The following is a 22,667-nucleotide window of genomic DNA, read 5'->3' on the forward strand; positions in this document are numbered from 1 at the left end:
GAAGGTAAAAAGTAAATATACTGGCTTTTATCTGAGATGATTTCACAAAAACAATTTATGGTCTGGAGGCTTTGGTTGCAGCACGTTAAAATTTGCTGGAACAAAAAAACAACAATGCTCACGCATGAGTGAATATGCAATAATCCAACAACTCCAACAATTACAAATGTTACATTTATTGATTATAGGGTAATAAAGAATAGCAGCAGTTCACGTTAAAAAAAGGACAGTTCAATATTTACAAGGCCTGAAAAAGGAAAAGAAGAGAGGCGGCCCTGGTTCCTCTAGGCCGTGATGGCGTCATGTTCTCGGAACATGATGGTCTTGGGGTTGATGCCGACACTCTTGGTGGTGTTGTGTGTCTTGTAGATTCCAATGAGACGATCGGCGATCTCAAACATGTTGTTTCTCAGCGAGATGATGATGAACTGAGCGTTCTTGGTTTGCTCCTGCACCAGAGAAGGAAACAAAAACACTCATTTTTAATCTGAAATGCGTCAAAGTCATCAGTGAGTCTGCTCGAAACCTTTGGTAGTTTCTAAAAGATAGAATATTATTTCACTGTAAAAAAACAAAAAAACACTTCCCTCAAACTGACGGCTACCAGCAGCTTCCAGGCCAGTTCCAGCAGGCCACAGTGGGACAGTGTGATGTCACTTTTTACCATAGGCGTAATAAACCAGGGGTCACCAACATGTCGCCCCCAAGGACCACATGAGGAGCTCAAATTCAGTTTTAAATTTCAGTTTTATTCAACCTTGTTGATTGATTGCTGATAATTACTGAGAATGAATTAATGTGTCCTCACAAAGATCAGCATCATTAATAATAATTCCAATAATAAATATAACTGGTGAAGTTTGTCATTTAAGGGGAGTTTGGCAAACTGGTTGCCCTTCATATGAACAGAGTAGAACAAAATGCCTTTTATTAATCACACACTGGGGAAATATTAATTAATTAAAAGGGAATTAAATTAAATTAAATATTTATAGAGTAAGAAATGAAAAAAAAAAGATATTTATATCTTATGATTGCTTGGATTATTTACATTTATCTACATACTGACATAAGAAAGTCTTTCATTGCCCCTTTGTGAAATGTGAAGCGGTTAAGAGGATGAATTTTGACTCCGGACCCACGGAGTATCTCTCAGGTCTGCGACTCCTGCAATAAACAGCCGACTCCAAACAACCTGGCCGCTGCTCCGGCGGGTCGAACTCACGTAGATGTAGCAGGCGACGATGGAGACGTTCTTGAAGTCCAGCGCGGCGTCGATCTCGTCCATGAAGTAGAGCGGCGTGGGCTTGTAGTGGTGCAGCGCGAACACCAGCGCCAGGGAGCTGAGCGTCTTCTCCCCTCCGGACAGGTTGAAGATCTTCTTCCAGCTCTTCTTCGGAGGGCGCACGCTGTCCAGAGGAGAAACCACACCCGTCGGATGAGAGATGCACAAAAAAAAAGGGGGGGGGGGAAGGGCGTGGCTGTTGCACAAAGAGGTGTTGGTGTGTGTCGGTACCTGAACATGATGCCCTCGGAGAATGGGTCCAGGCTGTCCACCAGCTCCAGCTCGGCGTCGCCGCCCAGTGTCAGCATCTGGTAGTTCTCCTTCAGCTTGTTGGTGATCATGTTGAAGCCGTTCATGAACTCGTTGAGCCGCTGCTTGCGCAGGTCCTCGCAGCCGCGCTTGAAGGCGTCCCTCTGCGTGGTGATCTCGTCCAGCTGGGCCACGCGCTGCAGGTACAGATCCTCCTGCGGGGGGCGCCGCCACAGATTTGTGAGTTTAATTGACGTTTCACTTTGAACCAAGCCCCCAGAGTCCAAGGTGGCGGCCCATTCATTTCAATGAAGCTAAAGTTTTTGACTTCCGCATTAATGGGCCCATAGAGCATGCGCAGTGGTGTCACTTCCCATCATGCCTCTGTAACTCACATGATCTATTTGGCCAATCAGAACGGGCTGAGACACAGCAGCACGTACGGTGTTGTGACGTCATGCTGGGAATAAACTCTTTTCTGACAAAAAGACCATAACTGAAAAATCTAGTTTTTATATTGTGCTCTATGGGAAAAATTCTTTTTGGGCCCATTTCTTTGGTGCAGTAACTCGAGTGGCCACTGGGAAAAGTCGGCGCACCGCCAAATTGCCAGTATCTCGTGTCTAGTTCTTATCATACATCCATTAGGGATGTTAACAATTAATCGTTTATCGATTAATTGTTGATTAAGAAGTCAATCGATTAAATTAAATTAAATTAGTCGCAATTAATTGAACATTTTTTACACAGGTTTTTTTTTGTTAAATGGTGTGGTGTATACATGTATACCTAGAACAATTATTAAACAGTTATTTATAGACAACTTAAAAAAAAAGTTGACATGTGGCCCATTAGAAGTCAACTTAAAGTCAGAGGATAAATGTTTAGGGTGTTATTACTGTTCACTAATGTAAGAATGGGTCACATTGGACCCTCAACATTATTGAAGGGTTGAACAATGTGTTCCTTACACATTTTTCATTGTGAAATTTAGGTTCTCAGGAAAAAAAAAAATCACTGTTTATCAATTATCGTTAATCGATCGATAAGGTCAATCAACTCATCGATTAATGAATTAATCGATGAGTTGCATCCCTAACATCCATGCTTTCAACCTCTGACTTGAACCATTGCCTCCCCCCCACCGGCTCCTACCTTCTTCTTGTACTCTGCGATGGCGCCGAGGTTGGGCTTCATCTGAGCGATCCGAGTCTCCAGCGCCACGATCTTGTTGACGATGACGTTGGCGTCCTTGATCTCCCCCAGCTCGGCGGCCGTGAGGACCGGCAGCTCCCCCGCCGGCTTGTCCTCGATGGCATGCAGGGACAGCTTGCTGGCCTGTGGGCGCACAAAAAAAACCCGAAACAAAACGGCAAGTCAGCGACCGGAAACCTTTTCGAGCGACGACTTTCACCTTAGGTCGAGGGCTCCACCTCCTTCTGCCAGTGCTTGATCTTGTTGTTGTGCTCGACGATGGTGGCGTCGATCTGCTCGATGGAGAGGCGGATGCTGAGGGACTCCTGCTGCAGGGCGTGCTCCTGCTGCTGCAGGGCCTTGATCTCCTTCACGACGCCCTCGTGCTGCTCCTGGATCTCAGGGAGGGCAGCCTGCAGCGGAGCAGGGACACGAGATCTGAGTTTGGCTTTTTGCAGTAGAATTGGCGACGCAGGCCCATGGCCCGTACCGTACGGAGAAGACAATTCAATCAGAATCACTTCCATTCATCCTCAAGACAGGGTTCCCACTCCTTTTCCATGATGAATTTTCAAAACTTTTCTCTGACCTTATATGGGTTATAGGTGCGGCGCACGGAGAACAACAAATAAATTGTGCAAGTTCGTAAGAGGCGCGGTCAGATTTCACGACTTTTCCAAAACTTTCTGTGATTTTACAAAATCCCATGACTTTCCCAGGATTTTCACGACTGTGGGAACCCTGCCGAGAGGCAATTACTTGTTGTTGCAGCTCCAACTCTACAAGTACGAGCAGAAATAGAGAGCAAACGTAGGCAACACGACAACAGCAATAAAAGCAATCAAGTAAAGAAAAAAAAATATTAACTGCGACTCAATTCACAGAAAAACATTGAGTCCAGAAAGCTCTAACAACAGCGACTATTTCTTTCTAGTGCACTTCCGTGCAGAACCACACGAGAGCGGGACCCACCTCGGCTTCCTTGAAGGCCGTCATGATCTCCCCCGCCTCGTTCTCCAGCTTCTTCAGCTGCTCGCCCAGCTCGGCCATCAGCTTCACGTTGTCCTCCAGCTGAGCCTGCATGCGGCTCAGGCTCTCCTCGCACTTCTTCAGGTTGCTGCGGCGACGCGGAAACACGTTCTCTCTCTCAGCACAGTTCAGCTTCACTTGACACCGTCTTCAAAATGCAACGAGTGGATTACCGGTCTGCCGTCTTGATGGCCACCTGGGCCTTGGTGATGGTGGACGAGCAGTCGTCCAGCTCCTTGTTGATCTTGTCCAGCTTGTCCTGCTGAGCCTTCAGCTTGTGGCTGTTGATGTCCACGATGAGGTTGTGCAGCCTTTTCACCTCGTTCTCCACCTTCCCGGCTTTGCTGGACGCGGCCTCAAATTCTGAAGGGACGGGAGAGGCGGGTGGGGGAGGAGGAGGGCAAGAAATGATTGAAGGTTTTTTGTCAATTAAAAACTAGGGATATCCCGATGTGATGATTTAGCGTATTTTATTAGATCGTGACCGGCCGATCTGCGTTCGAATTCCCCAATCCGATCTTGAAACATGTCAATAACATTATACATTTATAGTTCGCAATGTATAAATAAGAGGCAAATTTATGCCCTCTACTAGTCATCCCTGCCGTGCTCCGAGCAGACATGACGTATCGAGTTCGAAGGTTTCCGCCTGGCGGCGCGTCTCCACGTGTGTAAGCAACACAACTATGTCGGCCATGTGGCGATTCTACGAGTTGGAAGACAAACGCAGACCCGCAGCGAAATGCAAAGTCTGCAAGCTAATGGTTTCACGTGGTGGCAGCAACAGAGCTTCCCGGATCTCACAACTGATTTGCTGGTTTGAAGCAGGGGACGCTGCACGCTCGCTTATGAAAAGACAAGCGAGCTGCGAGCTGTGTCAGCCGTGAGCTGCTACACTGATTTAAGTTTATTTTTGCTTTGGTGGTTTACTGTAACTGAAGTTACTGATTAATTTTACTTACTGATCACCAAGCACTGAACACACTTTGAAAATGAATGTTCTTACTTGATAAGTTACATTTACATAATTATTTCCTTTACATATGGCTCTTGTCTTTTTCTTTTTTTTTTTTTTTTACTAAGCAGAGTGTTAAACTTGAGCTGCTACATTGTTAACAAGTTTATTTTGTATCAGTGGTTTACTGTAACTGAACTTACTGATTCAGTGAAGCTCACATTATCTTTACAAAGTCTACATTTTATTTACTGAGCAAAGAGTGAAGTCATCGCCAAGCTCCGCATGCACTTTGAAAATGAATGTACTTACTTTATCAGCACAATTTCACATAGTTCATGTATGTTTTATATAGTATGATCACTTCTTCAATGTGCAAAATAAACAAAACGGTGAGGAAAAGCAAAGCATGGATTGATCATTGAAGCAAACAGTCCAATTTAATTTGCAATGCACTAAGAGAAAAGTTTAAACTCAGTGGATTCGGTTCATTCACGGTAAGGAAAAAGATCGGATCGGGACCCAAAAAAATGTGATTGGGACATCTCTATTAAAAACGCTTGTTGAATGTCAAAACTTAATCTTGAATAGGACTGGGAGAAAAAAAAGAATGGTTTAGTAGTGATGAGAAAAAGACAATAAACAGGGTTGTAGGTTCATGTTGTGAATAGGACGGCTGCTGCATTCTATTATCATCTGATAAATTAAAACCTTAACATTAGTGGTTTGGGGTGGGAGGGGCACCCAGGCGGTTCAGAGTTTTGTAGCCCTGCCATACTCTGAAGTTTGTCTCTTGACCTGACAAGAGAGCCGTCGCTCTTTGCCTGATTGAAAGCTACATTTTATGGATGGAAAAAAGAAAGAATATATATAAAAAAGGGTACAACCTTGAGCCATTATTATTTAATATACTGCCTGCATTTGAACGCTAAACGCTTTAAAAGGGGCCTTGAGTGTCGTCAGCAGCCCTCGGGAGGTCTCTACCTTTCTTAAAGCCCTCCAGGCTCTTTTCCATCTGTTTCTGCTTGGCCTTGTCTGGGGCGGCAGCCAGCACGTTGGCCTCCAGCTCCTTCAGCTTGAGTTTGAAGAGAGTCTCCTGGTCAGCTAGACTCTGGACACAAGAGACAGAGAGAGAGTGAGTGAGTGGGGGGAGGGGGGTAACTCAGTCACATGAGGACACTGCCAGCTAGGAAGAAAAAATTGAAAAAAAAAAATTCAGCTCCAACTGTCACATTAAGTAGATGACTCCTCTGAACAGGCATTTCACTTAGGAGAAAATACACCTCGATGATGAATGGCTTTGAAGAGGCGGGAGCGCTGTACCGTCATGCTGCTGACATATTTCTCCAGGGTGTTCTTCATGTCTCGGAGCTGCGGCTGCAGCCGCTGCAGTTTCTCCTCCAGTTGCAGCTTTTTGTCTTGGCAGTCTCGATGCTTGGACAGTTTGTCGTTCAGCTTGCTTTCCATGCGGTCCATCTGCACGCACACACAAGAAAAGATCATCATATCCTGCACAAAAGTGGCTGCTTTCCCTCCTTTTAGAATGAATAATATTACAACCTTCATCCGGCATTTCTTGATCGAGATTAATAACGCTTTCGGAACTGGTGTGTGTGTGTGTGTGTGTGTGTGTGTGTGTGTGTGTGTGTGTGTGTGTGTGTGTGTAGCTGTGTTTCCATGACAGTTTTTCCGCAAAATAAAAGCGATATTTCTAAAATTTCGACAAAGTACAATTGTGATTTGCAGGTGTTTCCGTTGAGTGGTGTGAAGCGCATTAGCTGTAATTCTCGTCTCGCGAGAATTACGAGAATTATGAGAGTTCTCGCGGGACGAGAATTGACGAATTGACAAAATGATTCTTGTTAAATCTTGTCAAATTATTGTTCGTTAAATTTCCGAGAATTACGTTTTCGTGTTTGTTTGTTTACGATTGTTTGCTGTCAAGAATGGTTGTTATATTTTTCTCTTTGGTGACTTGCAAACATTTTTGCGTCTCCTCCGTCGTCCAAACATAAGGCACCATTTTCACTTGAAGTGAACAGGTCACGTGACCCCGTAAGTCACGTCGGGTGACGTGTAAATGCGAAAAAATTGCTTCCCTGACACTTTTGCGACGTACCTCTACATTCATAAGTCTGAAAAATCACGAGATATATTGCGATATTTGAGAGGTTTTTCGAAGTTTAGGTGTTTCCATTACCAGTTTTTTATTGCAATATTTAGCTTATGCGCAATTCTAGTGGAAATAGAAACACAGCTTGTGTGTGTGTGTGTGTGTGTGTGTGTGTGTGTGTGTGTGTGTGTGGTTTGCACACTCACCTCATCCTGCGAAATCTCGGTGTTGAGCGAGGAGCCCATTCTGCCCTTCATCACTCTCCCTCCCCCCGTCATTGTTCCTGCAATGCCAGAAAAGGGGGCGGGGGGAGGCAAACGTGTCATGAGAGCCTGCATCAGTACCAGCTAGAGCTAGAGGGGGCGGGGCTAAAGGAGGAGGAGGAGGAGGAGTTCGGCCAGGCGAGGCCCCAGACACCCACCGGCCATCTCGATGATCTGGCCCTTCAGCGTGACCACCCTCCAGCGCCGGTCCTTCTGGAAGGCCATCCTGGTGGCCTGCTCCATGTCGTTGGCCACCAGCGTGTCTCTCAGGGCAAAGTAGAAGGCAGCGCGCACGGCCTCGTCCTTCACGCGCACCATGTCGAAGAGGCGCGGGCTGTCCTCCGGCGTGCGGATGGGGCCCATTTTCCTCTCCCACACTTTCATCTGGAAGGACGAACGTTTGCAAGTGGAAAACTCGTCATGTTGCCGCGTTGCACAAAATTCCCCTTTGCGTTGTCTTCCGCCAGCGGGCCTTTCGCTCCGCAGTCAACTCGTTCGTCACCTTGTCGAGGCCGATGAAGGTGGCGACGCCGATGTTCTGCTCCTTCAGGAAGGTGACGCATCTCTGCGCCGTGTCGATGGTGTCCACCACGATGTTGTCCAGGGCGCCGCAGCTGGAGGAAATGGCCACGTCGTATTTCTCATCGATGGCGCCAAGGTCCCCCTTCAAGTGCAAAGATGGGAAAGAAAGACGGAAGGGAAAAAAAAGAAAAAAGAAATTGAAACTCAACTGCAACAATTTAGAGTGAGGGTGGCGCTGGCCTTCGATGTCAGACACCCCATACCAGGCATGGGCACACTACGAACCGGTGGCCATGTGTGGCCTGTCAAGCTTTTTAATCCCAAAATCCAAAATCCAAATTTATATTGAAATTACATTTACAGTAATTGAGTCATAAAACAGCTGCATTTCATTCATTTTCTCAGTGTTTTCAGGGTCATTTCAATAAAGAGCTAAATACTGCGTTGCTTCAAAGACACTGATTTTGTTGTAACTTTCATTTTCAATTGACATTAAAGTATGTTTTCTACGTATCCCATGATGTATTTTTCTCCTGTGAGGTGGGTCACCAAAACACTCCATCCATCTGCTCCTGCTCCGGCCCCCTCTGTCACACTGCAGAACCCATTGTGGCCCACCAGACTTCAAAAAATGGCATTAAAATGAATGATGATGTGCTCGTGCAACTTTACCAGTCTCCCGTAGATCCCTGCGATCTTGCCGTGCTTCTTCTGCTGCATGAGGGCGTCCAGGACCCTCCCTCGGCTGCGGTTGGAGGACAGGGAGCTCTTGGCCTCGTCCACCTTCTGCCTGATCTCCCTCACCGCCTCCGTCATCTCGCTGTCCATCTTGGCCAGCTGCCCCAGCTCGCCCTCGTCCTGCGGGGGAGGAGCAACGGCTTTATAGAAGCTCACATCAACCGCGTGACGCCGATCGGCGAAGCGCTACATATACACAAGTATGTCTGGCTGAACCAAGCAACTTAATTGCAAGACGATACTGGAAGGTGAAGTGTGTAATATTTGGAGATTTTGAAGAGAAGTGGTTATATTTTAGATTGCAGCGCTCTTTCGCTCACCCTCCCTCTACTGAGCTTGCCAGTGAACTACGGCGGCCTGCGCGCACAAACCTGGATATCTCGTCCACCTTCTTCGTTGGTTTATTTGAGGATTTGAGTGTTCGCCCTACAAACGAACCGCTCTGTCAGGCGGCCTGGACTGTCCCCAGCAGGCTTCCTTAGAAACATGGGGGCACCAGGCGGCAGCTACCTGGGAGCGAGACCCTTACTATAAGGATATTCTTATGTGCGAATAAGGACCGTTCTATGGCTAGGAAAACCAATGGGGAGTGTATTAAGCTTTCACCAATATAAAAAGCGTAAATCAGATCAATTATTACACACTGGAATAGGGCTGCAAATTATCGATTAATTCTTTAATTGTTAGTTGATTGACCTCATCGATCGGTTAACGATTAATAGGTAAGCGGCGATTTTTCCTGAGAACGTAAATTTCACAATGAAAGATGTGTAAGGGACACATTATCTAACCCTTCAATAATGTTGAGGGTCCAATGTGACCCATTTTTACATTAGAGAACAGTGAAAACACCCTAAGCTTTAATCCTCTGACTTTAAGTTGACTCCTAATGGGTCACATTTCAACATTTTTATTTTATTTTTTTCGAAAAGTTGTTTAAAAGTGCCTTCTTCTAGGTATGTTATGACCATCACAGTATCTACAGGTGAATTGCTGTTTCCTGCCACTAAATTGTTACAATGATATTAACTAGCCGTGTAAAAAATGTTCAATTAATTGCGACTAATTGAATATAATCAATTAAATACTTAATCGACAATTAATCAATGATCGATTAATTGTTACCGTGCCTACACTGGACCTTTACAACGAAAACCTTTGACTCTTGACTTTTGAAGTTTCAAAACAAATGACCTGAATTTTGTTTTCTTGGCCCTTTTTTTACCTTCTTGAGCTCCTTTTCCAACTGGGGTATCTTGACCTCCAGGTCTTTGACGGTGGAGCGGCGCTCCCGCAGCGTGCCGGTGGTGCTCTCCAGGGTCTGCTTGGCCGTGTTGAGCTGCGTCAGGGCCGTGTTGTGGTGACTCAGGTAGATGTCGAGCTCCGACTGCGCCAGGTCCACGCGGGAGCGCGTCTCGTTCACCGCCTCCTTGAGGCCCATCAGCTCCTTCTCTTTGGTCTGCGGAGGACAAGGCATCGGGGAGAGGTTAGATGCAATTTCACAATTTGAGGGGGGAGGGAAAAAAACGCAAGGTTTTATGTAGCAAGAAATAGCTGGACGCGCACCTCTTTCTCCTGTTGTAAGCCACTGGTCTCCTCCTTCAGACTCTCCATCACCTCCTTCAGTTTCTCCTCCTCCTTCACCTTCTGCTTCTCCAGCTCCTCTTTTCGGGCCGTGGCCTCGGCGATGGCCTTTTCGCTGCTGGCCGGAACGCCGCGCAGCTCCTCCAGCTGCAGCGGCGAGACATGCAAACGGACATTTAAAGCCAACGGTAAGCGATATCGGCGCAGGCCGAAGGAAACGGGAAGTGGTGCATCCAGCGACCGACTGCGCTCCACATGCAGAAACAGGCCATCACACACACACACACACACACACACACACAACTATAATCAACTATAAACACACACTCAGGACCGAACGGGCCACGGTTAAAACAGGCACAATAGTCTGTTGCGTGTGTGTTTGTATAGTCTATGTTTTGTTGGGTTAACTGTGGGTGAAATGTGATGGGAGTGTTACACAAGCCAGGCTGTAGTTGACTACCACACATAAGAACACTGCTCCCCAGAGAGCTGAGCAGCACAGTTCCAGAGCACAGGAACTGCTAGGTGGAGCAGATGGCGCTTTGGAACACGTGCGCTCAACGGCCAGCTACCGAGGGCTCGTGTTGAACGTGCTCAAAATAATGACAATAATAATAATAATAATAATAATAATAATCACAATAGAAAATGTTTTCAGCTGTGACTCACGAGAAAATAAAAGATTGTTGCATTATCTGGTAAAGAGAAACACACATGGTCTAGTGTGGTACATCAGAGCCACCTTGTGGTTAGTTTGGAGCAGCCAGTCCACCTTGTGATTTATTGATTTTTTTTTTTTTTTTGTGCAATGGAAAACATTTTGTTTTTTTAAATTCTCCTATTGCCCATTAAAGGCCTGCTGCGTTAGATGGAGAAATAAAATTGAAAAAAAAATTGAAAAAAATGTCTCACTTCATCTCTCATCTTTCTAATATCAGCTTCAACATCACAATATGTGGGGGGTCCACATACATGGAATGAACACATGAATGTATAAAATAATAAAATATTATTTATTATTTATCTGTGACTGCAATCTGGTTAAAAATCCTTTGATTTCAATTTTATGCCAAAGGTGTGTTGCCAAAGTTACACACTGGGCCTTTCAGTTGTACATGTAGTAAATTGTAACAGATTGTCCCACCAACAGCAGTTTTCACTGCTCCGACTTCCTTCTCTTAGTTAGACGCTTCATTTTAACACAGGATCTCAGAATCACTGGTTTCTGCAGACTGTTTAATTAAAATTCAGTATACACATACTAGACAGCTGCTTATTGAAAATGAGGAGCAGAACATGATGAGATTTGAGATCGACGATATGAACCGAACTTTGGTAGCTCTTAAGCCGACCTGAACTCAAAACTAAAATATATATGTATATAAATACTGTATCCCTCACCCGTTTCATATTTGCTGTTCATTTTTAACTCTATAGATTTTCAAGAATCTTTCCTTTGTTCGGCTTCAAAACAGCATCCGCTTGTATTTTCTATAACCAACAAAAACTGGAGCTTTTGTGCCCACATTTGTGCTTTGGCCCCGGGACAAAATCAACACCGAATCCACTGAGAGGTGGTGCTCGCTTGTCTTGACCGACTAGAGGTTCTTGCATTTTTCTCTGATATGTGTCATTAATATGAAAAATGGACACACTTTCAAGCTCCCAACAGATGCTAGTAATGTGCTCGTGTGTCTCTGATCAGCGTCACGGTCGCACAGTCACAAATTAGAAGTAGCACGCGGTGATACCAAGATAAACAAGTGCACTGAAAGTGTGTTTTAGCCTGGAAGAGTTTTTTTTTTTTTTTTTTTTTAAAGAGCAACACACCTTTTCTTTGTCCTTGTCCAGCTGCTTTTGCAGTTTCTTGCCCTTGCTCTTGCAGTCTTTATTCTTCTCACGTACTTCAACATCCTGCAGATCAAGCTGGGTGAACTTCTGCTTCTGGCCCTCGATGTACTTGTTCAGCTTGTTTTGTTTTCTGATAGAAAATAAATAAATAAATAAATAAATATATATATTTTTTTTACACAAGACAAAGTAATCATGGGGGGGAAACAGCGTTAGAAAAACCAGGAAAATAACCTCAACACAGCAATAAATCCTGACAAAGACAAAATATCAAAGTTCTAATTTACACAAGATGGTCTAAATATGTGCCTCACTTGAAATCCACACAGCTGACATTTAAAGCATTTGCGTATATTTAAAAAAAATTATATTATTTATTTGATTATGGTTTTAGGTCAAACAAGAGCAATTTTCTGTATTTTACTGACTACACTCCACTGGATTTTTTTTCATTGTCACACCACTGTATGTAAAATTGACCAGTTTTTAGACGGGAGGTTGTGACAACAAAATGCAGGGCAAAATAAATAAACAAACTAAAGTAAAATATTCATAAACGATGACGCAGAAATGGGGGCAAACTCCTCACTTTTCCACGTTTTTGAGCTCCTGGTTCTTTTTCTCCATCTCCTCTGATATCTTTGCATTTTTCTCGGTCAGCTCCTTCGTGTCCTCCAGAATCTTCTGCTTTTCCTGCTCTTTAGCCACGACAAGTTTCTGCAGATCGTTGCTGATTCCAAAGAGACGTGGAAAAAGAGAGTGAGCTGTGAAACTGTGTCACTCAAAGCTGAAAGTCTTTGATCCAGGGAGGAAAAAGGGACATGCCGTCCGTTTGAAAGTCAAAACAACAGCAAAAAACACACCATTATAACATTGCATTGGCTGTACTCCATTAGTGTGCTTCTGTCACCGTGACATTTGACTCTGTGAGATTACACTGTTGAATTTATCTGCTTATGAGAGACTCACACACGATACTGGCAGAGCCGATTCTTTTGTAGGAAGAAGTCGTTTTCCAGGGTGAGGAACTCCACGGCGTTGTTCTTCTCTGCTTCTAACGCATTCTTCTCCTTTTCCACGAGCTTCACTCGGTTCAGCTGAAACAGGGAACATGTTTTACTATCAAATATGAAATAGCGCAGCCTCAATTAGGTTATTTGACAAAGACCATATGCAGCAGTCAATATTTATGGCAGCATCTGCTGTGCAGCCACTGATGGATTAGAACATTTATATGAATCCTCAAATATATAGAATCCATACACGGGCCAGTCTCATAGATTGATGCATGTGCACTGCATTTTAAAAGAAAAAAAGAAAAAAGAAAAAATTAAAAATGTTTGCTAAAAGCATTTAAACATTTGCTAACAAACAGCGTCTTGTTTGTTTTGACTCTTGAAATTCAATCAGCTCTTGTTAATTCTCGCGTGCGGACATCAAGCCAGGAGGAGGAAGAGGAGTGTCGCGCAGCAGCTGCCGTGTGATGCTGTGTCACCTTCTCTCCTCTCTGCTCGTTCAGGAGCTCGATGCGCCGGGACAGTGTGTGGATGGGCTCCTTGAGGCGGCAGGAGCCAATAATGTCCTCCAGATACTCCAGCATGCCCTCGTCGTGCTCCGTCTGACCCTTGGGTTTCATCATGGCGATCTGCTCCACCTCGCCCTGGACACGGGCCAGAAGATCACATTAACACACACATCAAGCAGTTTCGGACAGGGTGGGGTGGGGGGTGGGGTGGGGTGGGGGACTGGGGATTGAGTCGGGTGGGTTGGGGTGGGATAGAGGGGTTAGAATTTACAATAAAAAAAATAAAAAATTGTCAAATAAAGTTTATTTAAGAATGTTAAAAAAAATCTATGTAAAATATTAAAACAGGATTAGTTTGTATAAATTTGCAAAAAAATCCAATCTGACATGTAAGTGCAATCATACACTCACACACACTCTCTCTCTTTCACACACACACACACACACACACACACACACACACACACACACACACACACCCCTTAAGGGTTACACACCAGGGCTTATCACAGAATCAAGGAGATTTTAAATGGAAAAAAAATTATAGAAAGGTTCCTAATTTTTTTTTCAGCTGCATTTTAAACCTATTTAGACATAAACAGTGCTTGAATGCTGGAAAAAAAAATGTTTTCACACACACTAACATTTTCAACTGGAATGGTGTTGTTCCCTTAAAACTCATAAGGATAATTTCCACCTGCCTGGTGTAATTGTGATTTTTAAGTTAAAAGTCATTGAAACAGTTACCTTAAACTTAGCATTAAAATCGTGATGCAGTTTTAGCTCAGTAAAAATTTCCAAACCCTCAACATGTTTTCACTTGGGCACATGTTAGAATCCACACTGGGTGTGAGTGCAACAGTGTCTTTAAAAAAAAAAAAAAAATTAAAATAAGATAAAAATGCCTATTTTTATGAGAGCTGACTGACATGAATACACTCACATATATACATACGTATGCATAATTAGAAAAATCATTGCATTACTATTTTTAATTATTTTTTTTTATGCAAGTCAATATGAGGACACAGTAAAGGAGAAGGAAGCAAGAGTGTAAGAAAGCACGAGTGATGTAAAATAAACAATATAAATAAATACATAAATAAATCAAGGGATGGATGTTTGGTCGAGTCACCATGACAAACAAATGAAAAGCCATCATAAAATCTTAAAGTCACCAAGGTTTCACCAGGAGCACAAACAGACACACACAGGAACTTGTGCAGGCACACGTGTGATCAACCAGCAAGCCACAAAAACTTAGGACAGCTGAAAGCAGTGCTCACTCAATGCAGCATTCTGCAAAAATAATAAAATAAATCAGCCATTTTTTTTTTTTTAAACTGAGGTATGAGATGAAATTGTTACACCGGGAACGTTTGTCATTTATAATGTTCAAGTCCCATATGTAAAACAGTATGAGGGGTGTCAGTTGTGAGTGAGTGTAACCCGCTTAGGTGTCACAAAGCATAATGAAAATTTTAAATTAACACCCAAAATGAAGAAGAAAAGCAAAAAACATTTTAAAAAAGTAAAAACAAAAAATTAAATAAATAAAAAAAAATCAAAAAGAGAAGTCCTCACATTCGCAGCATAGTCAAAAATAAAAGGAACCAATATTAATGGCAATGGAGGGTGTTTGATCCGACCACACTGAAGCAGCACTGCTAATATTGGGGTTAGGGTCCATTCTTACACGCCAATATTTACGTGCTGCTAAAGCGTGGCAGGAATATGGGAAAGGGAGAGGACAGAAGGCCCAACCTGCCCCCACTGGTTGACTAACGCCCCCCCAGCCCAGTGGCTCACTCCTATCTACTCGCATCCAGGTCCATGTGAGAGAAAAAAACACATCATTTCCTTAAAATCCTAAAGCAGCAAATAATGGTTCGCACCTTTTTTCTCATTGTATCAAACCATGATGCGCTGCTATAGCAGTCTAAGGGGGGATGAGGGGACGCAATGTCCCTTTAGAGCTCCAGTGCAACAGGTCACTCTCAGAGACAGGCTTGGCTTGAGGTAGCTACAAAAATATCTGGCACCAACTGAACTGGGAGATGTATAGAGAATGCAAAGCGGGAGCACTCTTGACGTGATGATGAGACGGTGAAAGCAGGATTTTTTTTTTTTTTTTTTATTTTATTTAAAAGCAGAATGAAGAGAGAGAGAGAGACAGAGAGAGAGAGAGAGAAACACAATTACCTGTAAGATTAAAAATCTGTTGTGGTCCAGGTCAATACCATGGCTGCGGAGCAGAGCCCCAACCTCCTTGAATGTGGCCTTCTTGCCACTGATATAGTAGGCCGAGGAGTTGTCTTTGTTGGCAGTCCTGGAGACATAAAATTTGCTGTTGGGGATCACTTCGTAGTCATCTCCTTCCTGGCTCAGAGGGGGGAGGGGCAGAAAACACACAGGAGCTTAGAGCAGTTCAGTTCAGAAGCAACTCAAATCACTCTGAGCATTTCATGAGGACACTCAGAATGCTGACAAATAGGAGGAGGACGGGGGGTGGGGGTGGGGGGGGGTCTTGTAAAAGAACTCACATTTAGAAAGAAAAATAAACAAGGTTAGCCTGAGGGGCTGGAGGGGCTGGAGGGGCTGGAGGGAATCACACAACAGATGATGTGTAAAAAAAGAATAAAAAATATTTATGTTATTCATTCTAAGTCAGTTAGTTAAGAGGTAAAACACTTTAAATGTAAAAACGGCACTATACATGAAAAATAACAGGCTGGGCTCTTTGAAAAAAAAATGTAAAAAAAATGTTCAGGACAAATCTAACAATTAACTTGTGTACACCACCACTTAAAAAATATTTCTAAATCTCAGAAATTATAGATTTTGAAGCTGGTGGTTTTAACAAAATTATGGTCACTAAAACAAGTTGATTACATACGTATATTGTGAACTAATGGCTCAAACACAAGGTGTGAGCAGGTAAAGATAGGTAAAAGCAAAAAGTATTGCACTGAGGGAGATCAAAGAAAAAACTAAGTGCACTTCCTCGAACTCAGTTCACTTTGCGATTTTCAGATTATACTTTTTACCTCATGAAATAAACCCATTATTTTATAATGATTTTTTTAAAACACAGAGAGCCTTGTCACTAAGGTGTCATTTTAAAAAATATCAAAAAACTGATCAAATGTTTGGAGAAAACATTTGACTTAAATTGACTGGAGCCTGTGTGGGTGTGAGTTGCCACTTTTTTTTTAAAGAAGGATTTTTAACTGTGTTTTGTCACAGGTGTGAGAGTTGTGCATCAGTTTATGGGCATGAGCAGCAAATAAACAAATAATAAAAAATAGAAGAAAAACATTTTTCAAAAAGAAAATCGATAAAAAAGCTCCACACAGCCTCAAATTAGACATTGTAATTTTGTAGTGAGAGTAGTGTGACTCTGTGCATGGAAATAGACACATAAATATACCTTGTCGATAATCTTTTGAAAATGCACCTCCACAGTGCAGCTTTCCACATCTTTATGTTTATCAGAGCTGTGAATCAGCACTGAGAGCTTTTTCGACCTGATCTTTTGAGCTCTGTATCCAAACACAAACAGCATTGAATCTATCACATTGGACTTCCCACTTCCATTTGGACCAATGATGCAAGAAAAGCGCTAGGAGAAAAGAGGGAGAGAAAAAAAAATAAAGGATGTAAATATCCCAAAAATAAATACATAAAACCTTACATTAAAAAGTGAGGCAGGCATAAGCTATCACCCTGTCAAAATGCAGCTGGACAAAACTGTGGCTGTCAACAGCCAAATATCTTCTGTCTTAATATACACCTTTATTTGCAGAAGAGTGATGGTAGAACAAAAAGCTTCAAAATCAAGCCAGAATTTTAGTTAGATATCAGCTAATCCTTACATTTCAAAATGCCTCATCAGATTTACTACACCACAGAAAGTCAATTAAAAGTACATATATGTATATGATTGTAATGTTAAAAAAAATATTTTTGAAGTTCATATGCAATGAGGTATAATGGTAGCAGCCTAAAAAAAAATACAAGGATAAAAAACAGTCCTAAAAAAATAAAATTAAAATGTTACACTGCAAAAAACAAAACAAAACAAAAAACATGTACAATCTGAGAGCTTCACACATCAAGTGTAACAAAGTATTTCCCCAGTCGGGGCCTGACGCTTGTAACCATGTTTGGTCGTACCTTGTGAAAAGGCCCCAGGATCTGCTCGCCAGCGTAGGACTTAAAGTTGCGATTGACTAAGTGCGTTATCATGAGGCGAGGAGCGCCCGGTTCATTGGTCATCGCTGGGGGCGGGGGTGGAGGGATGCTACTGAGAATCTCCTCCAAACTTCGATTGTCGAGCACCTCGGCAGCCTCCCCTTGAGACGCATCTGTGGCATGCACGCACACACGCACGCACGCACACACACGCACACAGAGAGAAGCACAACTTGTTTTTTTCTTTTCTTTTCTTTTTTTTTTTAATTCCTCCTCCTCGCCAGTGCGAGTCCTTTCAGGTTGGGGACAGTGTTGCGTGGGGGAGGGGTGGAAGAGCAGCGGAGAGAGAGAGAGAGGGAGAGAGAAGGAGAGAGAGAGAGAAGGAGAGAGAGAGGAGGGGGAGCCCAAACAAACAAACAAACAAACAAACAAGAGATCAGCACCGACAACAATCAAGCGACGGTCTCCCCCCCCCTCCCCCTCACTAACTTCCCCGCTTTAAAAGTTGCTTGCGTCTCTTTTGTTCAGCCCCGCAGAGGTTCCAGTTTGAGAGCGCAGGGAAGAGAAACGCACCGCAGAACAAACCCGCTCTATTCCGCAAAACGCTCCCCCGCAAGAAGCGCTGAGGGAGCGAGCGGAGAGAGACGGGGATGCGCCGCATCCATTTCGTCGTGAAGAAATAAGCGGCCGTTCGCGTCATTTCAGCCGCTCTCGCTTGATCGACACAGGCGGAGAAAACTTGACCGGAGCTGATAAACTTGTGTGGTGAGGAGGGGGGAGAGAAAAAAAACAAAAAAAGCCCCAAACGCGTCCGCGTCCACACACACACACACATACACACACAATGCAGCAGCGACCCAGCGACCTGTCTGTCTCTCCACAGTCTTTTGTTGCTCGTATAAAGCAGATTTAGCAAACCGTTTCTAATTCACCTCTCACACAGAGCAAAGTCTAGGAGAAATAGAGCGGATACGTTTGTTTTTTGTTTTTTTCCCCCCCTTCTTACGCACACGTGTGTATCCAAAGCCTGACATTTGCGCATGAAAAAAGAAAATCACAAAATGTGCAAGGTATGACAAATAAGCTCAACAACAGTTTGCAACCGGAGAAAAGACTTTAGCGTTCAAAATAAATTACCTCGTCTGCCGAGGGGATCCGAGTGAGAAACGCACTCGACGACGTGAAAACCATCTTTACAAAAAAAAAAAAAAAAAAAAAAAAAAAAAAAGGAAAAAAAATCACAAGAGATTCGCCGCTGACTGGTGACACTTGCGTGTAAAATAGAGAACTGCCATCACACAGACGCGTCGGGAATAAAGTGAGCAAAAATAAAGGCTCCCGGCTGCTCCACTTGGCCGCCGCCAGCGCAGGAGTGAGCGCACGCAACACGCAGCAGCGCTCAAGTGAACGCAACTTATTTAGATTCACAGACACCAAAACAGCCTTTTGTTACTTGCCAGTTGTCGGCGGCGGTGCCTCCTCCTGGGCCGGGGCCGGGGCGGCTTTCTTGAGGGGGGGCACATCCAGCTCGTCCTCGGAGTCATCTCGGGGCTGCGACCCCTTCCCTCTGCTCCTGGCGGTGGAAGTTGAGCCTTTCGCAGTTTTTGACGGCATGATTCAAAATCTGAAGGAGGGCGGGGGGTGGAGGAGGAGGAGGAGGGGGGGGGGGGGAGGAGTGGTGGTGGGGGTATTATTTAAAAAAAGAAAAAAAGAAAAAGAAAAAGAAAAAGAAAATTAGAGTCGGGGTTTGTGTGAGTCCTTCTCTCGAAACTTTCTGTCGGATGTCAGGCTTAAGTCATCGCCACAGCTCGTATCATTCTGCCACCCCCATCTGTGACCGGCTCATATTTCGCACATGGTAATCATTTCTTGACAAAAGATAAAGGTTACGGTATCAAACGGAGCGTTTCGCTTGAACAAAGTGAATCAAGGGCTCTCAGCCTTGCAGCCAGAGAAACGATGGCAGCCCTGTGCTGCCATTCCGCGCAACAACGGAAGCGATGCATATTCTTAAAAAGATTATTAGTTCGTAATAGTAACAGTTGGGGGAGAATACCAACAGCTGACGGAATCGGTTTTGCACCGTCATGCATCTGAACCAAGTTTGCAAACAGATTTTTGTCGTCTAAAAGCTCAACGGCCAGTGACCCTCACGTTTGGGGGGGCAAGAAAAAGATTGGTATTGAGAGTAAATGATGCTATTGTACGAACTTTCTAATCTCACCATCTTAAAACTCTTAACTAGAAGTGTTATATTGTCAGCAACGAGGGCTACAGGCTACACGGAAGAACGGGGCTCTCGATTGGGCGTCGCAGTGCACAGGGGGGTTCAAGTTGATGAGTTAGGGCTCCCACCCTTTTTGCAAATAGTCGAAAAAATACAACAACAAAAAAAAACCTCTTGACGGTCACGCCGTCGTGACTCTGTCGCTAAAGGATATTAATTCGCCATAATGTATTGGAACACTTGTTAAGTGTTTTATTCATTCCTTCCAACTTGATCTTCGTTAGTCGATCGAAATGCTGTTTACCGGCGAATTCGCAGCGCCACAAGCCTCACCCCTTCTAATACACATCTTCACTCCGTCGCAAAATGTGATACTTTAGTACTTTTGGCCATAAACGGCCGTTTCGCCCTAGCAACAAGACACCGTATTGTTCACAAGTGTATTTGCAAATGCTGCGCGGATTCTTTTACAAGGGCAAAACAAACAACAACAAAAAAGTTTTCTTTTCACACTTTGTTGGACATCGAAAGATTTAAGCCTCGGAAAGAAACCGGAAACTCCTCTGTGCCAAAGCAAGTCTGTTTCCCCCCCTCCTATCTCCTTTATCAAACTGGTCGCCCCAACATTTCGAGGGCACGCGTATTCGTATCGTTGTGGTAAGGGGCCCGGAACGACCGTTTTTTTTTTTTTTTTTTTTTTTTTAACTGAAGCGTCCAGAAACTTTTTCCCCCTCTCATTTTGAATTAAGAAGATGAACAGTGTTCCCGTCAGAAGGAAGCAGCTTTAAGAAAACAGGTCTTGCACAGGAACTTAACAAATTCGAAAATTTGGTGAATTACAAAGGATTTAGCAATGTAAGTTCCGTTTTTCAAAATAAGGTTACTTTTTTTTTTTTTAATCACTAGCAAATATATATTTTTCACTATTCCTAAATGCTCACGTTCCTATTATAAGTTTATTGCACTTCAATCGACAACCACTGAAATTCGTTTTAGAATGATTCTGAGTGATATTTCTTAAATGAGACAGAACACCAGCTGCTATATAATGTCTAGCATTACTGCCAACTTTTTTTCTGATCAGTTGAGATACTCATTTGAGGGAGGTGGACAGTGGAGGGAAGCAACAAAACAGGCTAACTCACTAGGCCAGAATTAAGAAACAAAAGTGAATATTATTACTTATGGCAGTAGCTTTAATTTCGACCAACGTCATATAAAGGTAGTTTTTGGCGTTTTTTTCTCAGACATTAACTGTAATTAATAACTAATAACTATTACTAATAGGTAATACTGCAGGAGAAAAATATTCTTGTTGTGCAATAATTCTGAAACGACACTGTATTGCAGTGTATTGATTTTAGGAATATTTGATGTGGTTAAACCACTCCTTGCCAATCACTGAACTACTTTTTTTTTTTTTTTTTTTTAATTACTATTATTATTTCAACTGAGAATTTTAATAAATTTTGCTGGTTTCCCGAGTATTGATCCCGAGTCAATGTAACCTTATTTTGAAGACCGGAAGTTAAAACATTTATAGCTTGCTGGCGTTTCAAAGAGATCCACTAGAATTCATTTGTCACAATATATTTCACATTTAAAGGCAACTGTGCTTACTACAGACTTGTGTTAGTCACTTATCATCTTCTTTACGACGCAAACTAAAAAAAAATTTTTTTTTGAAGTACCAGAAAAGTTGCCGACGCAGCACTTTTACGTAGTTCGTCGTTTTATATGATTTTACCACAACGGTAAAAATACGTGCGCATTTGAAATCGGGCGAAATACGAAACGTTTGGCTCGACCGCATTTAAGAAGTATTAACGAACGGTATAAGAGCCCCGTTGGTAACGAAAGCTACATGTATTCCCTTGTCGTCGCGGATGTCTCGACAGTGCCGTCTGACTCACTGGTTACCAGTAAAAACGGTCGGGTTGGGTCAACCGTAACGTTTCAGAGAAACAGACAAAAAAAAAACATGTAACGTTATTACAAAGATTGCCTTATAATGACTCGGTATTAGGTTATAACGCACACAACGCTTGATATGTAGCCGTTTTGCTGCTTAGTTGGTGCTAACGATACGCTAAACTTACTAATATATCTCATATAAACAGCGAATTTACTAATGCCCTGACTGTATTCGGGCTGTAGGGTTGAAAAATAGTATCATTAGCTGCTCCATGCGGAAACGGAAACAAAAGTCAGACTTTAATTCTGTAAACTAAAGTAGCGCGAATTTACTCCAAGGACGTAGTATCGTTACTGTACCTCAAGTTTAGCAAAGCTGCGTAACATTGTTATGATAAGCTTTCCAGATGCGCGTTTTAAGGAAAATAGTTTTCGGTGTCGTTGCCGCAAAAGCGAAGAAAAAAATTCCAGGCTTAAAATATTGTGCGGTATGAATGTCAGAATGTTTCCACTTCAGTTATAGGTTAATCGGAACATAACGCGTTATCTTGAGCCGAGCGCTGCAATCTAACGTATAGTAGTTCAGCAAATAGACGGAACCCAATCTTCGATATAAGTTAAAATGATCGCATTTGTACCTTCAGCAGTGAGGCCACAATGTGTCGAGAGTCGTCCTTTCTGACACAAAGTGAGTTTGCGTAAAAGTAGTCGTTAATCCGAAATGTTAGATATAATCCACACGATACAGTCCCTTGTCATTCCGTGGGGTCTCTTGCTTGAAAGCTCTAACTTGTAAATGGCGCCTAAACTGTGCCGTCCAACCAGATTCGTTAAAAACTGACGCAAGGCACCATGGAACATTCTAAGGACAAGGAGAAAAACACGAAATTCAAAAAAGGGGACGAAGCCAACTCGACATCGTTAAACACACACACACAAGCACGCAAAATTATGACAACGCGAAACAGCTAAAACAAAATCTCGTCGTTGTAGCAACATTTTTGACCATGGAAATTTAAAA

General features: G+C 43.2%; 1 protein-coding gene across 2 annotated transcripts; it reads right to left on the reverse strand.

Annotated features, from left to right (window-relative positions):
* Positions 1 to 160: 160 nt before the first annotated feature.
* Positions 161 to 22,447, reverse strand: smc4 (structural maintenance of chromosomes 4). 2 transcript variants are annotated; one of them, XM_076036204.1, is made up of 24 exons: positions 22,285 to 22,447; positions 18,963 to 19,129; positions 17,488 to 17,678; positions 16,742 to 16,933; positions 15,514 to 15,690; positions 13,282 to 13,446; positions 12,756 to 12,883; positions 12,376 to 12,516; positions 11,766 to 11,916; positions 9,915 to 10,079; positions 9,574 to 9,807; positions 8,283 to 8,468; positions 7,591 to 7,752; positions 7,247 to 7,472; positions 7,032 to 7,108; positions 6,036 to 6,188; positions 5,697 to 5,823; positions 3,931 to 4,120; positions 3,701 to 3,845; positions 2,968 to 3,141; positions 2,690 to 2,872; positions 1,517 to 1,749; positions 1,226 to 1,409; positions 161 to 449 (listed from the first exon to the last, which is right to left on the reverse strand). In XM_076036204.1, the coding sequence occupies exons 2-24, from the start codon at positions 19,117 to 19,119 to the stop codon at positions 285 to 287; spliced, it is 3,906 nt and encodes a 1,301-aa protein (XP_075892319.1). In that variant the 5' UTR covers positions 19,120 to 19,129; positions 22,285 to 22,447; the 3' UTR covers positions 161 to 284. The 2 variants fall into 2 exon arrangements, with proteins under 2 accessions (XP_075892319.1, XP_075892320.1); XM_076036205.1 differs by lacking the exons at positions 18,963 to 19,129; positions 22,285 to 22,447 and adding an exon at positions 18,643 to 18,834.
* Positions 22,448 to 22,667: the final 220 nt, after the last annotated feature.

This window comes from Nelusetta ayraudi, unplaced genomic scaffold, assembly GCF_046127955.1.
Source record: "Nelusetta ayraudi isolate G7.1 ecotype Tasmania unplaced genomic scaffold, CSIRO-AGI_Nayr_v1 ptg000048l, whole genome shotgun sequence".
In the NCBI taxonomy this organism is placed as follows: domain Eukaryota; kingdom Metazoa; phylum Chordata; class Actinopteri; order Tetraodontiformes; family Monacanthidae; genus Nelusetta; species Nelusetta ayraudi.

Coding starts and splice junctions, on each gene's coding strand:
- smc4 (XM_076036204.1), bottom strand. CDS start 19,119: ATGCCGTCAAAAACTGCGAAAGGCTCAACTTCCACCGCCAGGAGCAGA. Junction 7,473..7,590: donor CCTTCATCGGCCTCGACAAG/GTGACGAACGAG, acceptor TCGTCCTTCCAG/ATGAAAGTGTGGGAGAGGAA. Junction 7,109..7,246: donor CCAGATCATCGAGATGGCCG/GTGGGTGTCTGG, acceptor CTGGCATTGCAG/GAACAATGACGGGGGGAGGG.